The 5046-nt window shown below is 28.6% G+C and overlaps 1 protein-coding gene across 1 annotated transcript; it reads left to right on the top strand.

Annotated features, from left to right (window-relative positions):
• Nucleotides 1-3952, top strand: LOC129976699 (uncharacterized). Its single transcript, XM_056090409.1, has one exon. It carries the CDS (start codon nt 94-96, stop codon nt 2500-2502), a length of 2409 nt encoding a protein of 802 aa, XP_055946384.1. The 5' UTR covers nt 1-93; the 3' UTR covers nt 2503-3952.
• Nucleotides 3953-5046: the final 1094 nt, after the last annotated feature.

The following is a 5046-nucleotide window of genomic DNA, read 5'->3' as shown; positions in this document are numbered from 1 at the left end:
GACGCTGTTTTTATTTCGTTAAGTCCACGTGTTTTGTGCTTATATTTTTCTTAGAATTTCAAATTGGAAGTAATTTTTTTGCTTAATATTGCTATGGCGTTAGCTAGCAAACTGTTAGATTTATTGAATTGCAATATTCGATTTAATACTCTTGAAGGAGAATATGAAGGACTTCTCAGGAAAGTTGTTCCTGCAGCTGAACTTGTCGTTGTTGGAAAAGTTATTTTATTACCCGATCGCCGAATGGGCACCTTAAACTTCGGATTTTCCGAATTGTCGAATATCAGAATTATCAGTCAACCTGATAGTCCGAAAGAACAAAATGTTGGAAAAAAGGATATTTTACCAGTTTATCCTAAAACAGGAATTGAAAGACTGTTTGATTTCGACGGAAGCAGTGATATTGAAGATGGTGAAAATGCCGACAGATGTCTCCCTGAATATGAAATGAAATTAGTGCCTCATTTATCAAAGTTCCTTCCGCGAGATTTCGAGATCATCGATTCCTTCAACAAAGAATTTAATTTGGCGATCAAACACATAAAAGAACAAGCTGCAATTGGCGTATCTCTTGAAGGTATTAGAATAAACCGATCAGGTATACTTACTTGGATTTGTATTTCAACTCCATGCTGCAATTTTTTGTTTGATATCTTGGCACTTGGAGAACAAGTATTTCAGAAAGGTCTAAAATCTATTTTAGAAGATGCTAAAATACAGAAAATACTCCATGATTGTCGCTTGGCATCTGATTGTTTATATCACAAATACAATGTTTGTCTTGTTAATGTCTTTGACACACAAGTAGCAGATTTCATTGTGATGATGCAGATGATTGAGAAAGATAAAATTGATAGTCGAGTGAATACTCTGGATGCATGCTTGAGTTATTATTTGGAAGTTCCAAGTGATTATTTGTATGGTCATGCAAATTTCGATGAGGATAAAGATAGTTTGAATTTTCATGCATTGCGTCCTTTAAGACATGAAATCCAGGATGTCTTGATTAAGAACGTAATGTATCTTCATTTGTTAAAAAGAGAACTGGAACTAGCTTTGCAGACACCATTGCGAAGAGCTACGGATGTATATTTGAATTCCATACAAAAGCTGAAGGATAAGGAACTTCATATTGTGCCTCACAAACCTGATGAATTGCCTGCAGAAATGCACTTGGAAGGTATTCAGATATTTCGATACCGAGATTTTGAGTATCTCAGTAATACTGTTGCATCTGGTCCTCCATATCGTACAATAAATAATCCCATGATCACGTACTTGAATTATCATGCTGAATATAAGAATGATCAGAAAAAGGATGAGGAATCGATAGTTAATAAGCATGTATATCAAAATGGGGTTGCCATTTCCTCTGAATTGAATTACAAATCAGTTAATCCTTCAAAAGATGATAAATCTACATCTAGGTTCAAATCACTTAGTGTTAATTCTTCTGTGAATTCAAGCGAAAGTGATCATGATTGCTCTAATGATTCTGAAAAGAATCAAAGAATTAATTATTGTGAAACACGAACAAATAAGTCTGAAGTATTATCTTATAGTGAATCTGCTACCGTACAAAACCCAATAATGCATGGCATGTTAGAACTTACTTCCAGAAGGTCTAGAGAAAACCAAGAGGTGGCGAAAGTTACTTCTGATGAATCAAATCAAGTTAGCAAGCATAATTTTCAAACTTTTGCAGAAAATTTTGGAATTGACAGCAAATCAGCAATGAGAAATTCAAATAATACTGATGAATTTTCGCATTTTAAATCAGTTTATAGTTCTGCTTGCAGTATGGACACAGTTAAAACTCAAACATCACAAATTCAGCAACCTTTTGCTATAGGAAAAAAATCCTCAAGTGACTTATTGGAACTTATTTCTAAAATGAAATCTTCAAATCCTCAGAAAGTGGCTGATACTTCTTCAGATGATGATTTAGCAAATGAGATAGACGATGTTAAAAATGCTGAACTTTTGCAGATTAATAATTTTGCTGTGAAGAATGAGGAAAGCTGTTCAGATTTAGACTTGGAAGAGGTGGCAGCCAGAGTTAGAGCGAGAGGTATTCTGTTTCAGAACTTAAAAACAGAAACTGCTACAAGTGATTATGCATCTGTGTCTGATCTGTTCAGTAAAAAGTTTCAAGTTAAACCTAATGAGGAAACTTCCAAATTCTCTAGAGACAATGTGGAATGTGCTTCAGAAAATGTGACAGTTTATTACGGTGATACAATTGATAAATCATCCAAATTTGCTGTGAAAGTTAATCATAAAAATAGCTTTCTCTCAGATTTGTACAAGAAGGCTGGTGATGGGAATTTATTGTGGACTGAAGAAAATTCAAAAACTGTTTCTAAGTCACTTTGCAACCAATCAGATAAATGTGCAAACAAGGACAATTTTTGGGCTGCTGTTCTCGGTGATGAACCATGTAAACCCATTGATGAAAAGTTACGCTTACGGCTTATTCCTGCTGGTATGTCAGGCTATTAAATGTAGGTGAAACTGAATGTTGAAGACAACATAGTGTAAAATACGAACTGTGTTTTACTGAGAGATTTATAAAGTTTGCCGAGATGGATTGGTAAGATTTGCTTACTATATTTAAAAAAAAAACTTTCTTTTACAGTATAGATTTGCTTACTGTATTAAAGAGAACTTTCTTTTGCAGTATATATTTTCAGATTTTTATTTTTTAAAAATTATAGTTACTTTGTCAATTTTTCTTTTGACATCTCATTTTTTGAAAGTGCTACTTAATGTGCATTTTTGTATCTTCCAAATATGTTGTGCATTATTTTGTTATAAATAAATGGGTGATATATTTTTTCCCTTCAGAAGGCATTTCTGAATGTTCTTGCATTTATGTGTTAATGCATATTTACAAGTAATTTCTCGTGTTTCTAAATTTTTAGAAAATGAGATGCTATCAATTTTATTTACCGTAACATGTATGCAAATTGTTATGCTTATATGTTGACTGTATTTTTTTACATTTTTTGAAGAAGAAATTAATGTTTTACACAAGAAATAATTTTTATATGTTGATGCTATTTCTCTCTCACTTTCACTCTACCCCGCTTTAAAAAAAAAATTGACAGCCGAGTGATTTTTTTTCTTTTCATGGACCAGTCGCTTGAAATTCATTGCTTAATGTATTGACCTGTGATTGTTGCCTTTTTTTGTGCACTGGAATATGAAGTGTAATTTTATTTAATTATATCTTTATATTTAGTATCCTAAAACATAATAAATAACAAATTTATTGATTGTGATATGTTCATAAGTACTTATTCCATTTTGTAATTGTATTTTTTGAAACTGTGAACTATATTGTTTGTACTGAAACAAATTCTGTTCTAATTTTTGCCAAGTTTTTGTGCTGAGTTGAGAAATATTTTTTAAATTTTTATAATTTGTCAATTATATTGCATACTCTTCTTTTATTACATTTTAGATTTATTTTACCCTTCTGTATATGTTTCAAAACAAAATAATTACTTATGATAATGAGTTGGCCTCTAGCTTATTGAACAAATAAGTGTTTTTCTTTCATTATAAACAATTTTATTATACACAAAAGTTTGCTTTTTATTATTTATATAGTTTGAAAATAGTTATAAAAATCTATCAAAAACTGGAAGGAATTTTTTTAAAAAGCCAATGTTCTGTATTATAAATTAGAAAAACAAAAATGTTTGGCATCATAATCATAGTGTATGCTAATTTAAATGTATTGATAATATAAAATCATACTGGTTATATACTGTTTTTGTTATAATTAGCCTTTAAATATATCTTAAACTTTTACCAATCAGTATGTAATATTTTTTGTTTGAAGTGTTTTTATCTGTTGTAACCTATTCAAATATTTTTTTTTTTCCAAGATTTAAATAATCTTAGTACCAATTGTAGTATCAGTTAATACTAATTGATTTGTAAAGGATCGGAGCATTTTTTTGATAGTTTTGTTATTATTTTTAGTTTTTAATTTTTTTAGCAGGAAATTTTATAAATATAATGTTGTTTGGCAATGGTTTTTAAAATATTTTAAACTATCAATAAATAAGTAAGCATAAAATTAATTAAAATTAAATTAATTAAAATTCTGTAAAATTCCTTAATTAAAATTCAATATGTTGATTTTACAAAAACTTTATTAGATCATTTTATTGAAGATGTTTGCTTTCAAAAATTACCAAGCAGTATAAAAATAAGTTTGCTAAAGTTGAAATAACTATTTCAACTTTAGCAAACTTATTTTTAAACTTTTTTTTTTCTTATTACTATGTCTAATAATTTAGTCTGCAAATAAGTTTTAATTAAATTTTTAAAAATATAAGTTATATCAATATTTAAATTTTAATAACAATCAAATTCTACATAGTTACAATTTTTTTTGACTTATTTTGTAATATTTTTCGAAAAGTTTTTACTTTCTGTCATCAGCATATTAAAGTGAATTTTATCTATTATTTTGTCTTCTTAATTTTCATATCATTGTTTTGTTATTTTCATCAGTGAATAAGAGAAACATTGAGTTTTGAAATTATGTTGTCATTTTATATCTTTAAAAAGTGCACATTTATCGTCAGATGTACCTTACGGTTCTTCCGTATGTTTAACTGCCATAGGTTTGCCTAGGTATTCAATGTAATTTAAGAAATAAATGAGAGAAACTGAGAAGAACACAAATCAAAATTTTAGATTTTTTTTTAATTTTGGAGTATTTCTTTTGGATATTAATTGAAATTCCTTTCTTGTATTGATAACTCAAAAATGTATCACTTTTAGAAAATAATTTTTACAGAGTTTGTTCAGTTATTGTATTTTATATAACAGATGTTCAATGTTTTTTACTCCTTTTGATACATTTTTATTAATAAACTAGAAAATGAATTGTTACTAACTGTCTTGTTTCTTTTATCATTAAACTAAATGAATGACAAAATAGCATGTTTCATATCAGGAAAATCTCAGAAATACAAAATGTAAGTTGGTCATTTCATATATTTTTTTCGTGCATTTAGTTGAATA

Source organism: Argiope bruennichi, chromosome 7 (genome assembly GCF_947563725.1).
Source record: "Argiope bruennichi chromosome 7, qqArgBrue1.1, whole genome shotgun sequence".
Taxonomy (NCBI): Eukaryota; Metazoa; Arthropoda; class Arachnida; order Araneae; family Araneidae; genus Argiope; species Argiope bruennichi.
The sequence above is the reverse complement of the archived record's forward strand: the minus strand, read 5'-3'. Positions and strand labels throughout refer to the sequence as shown.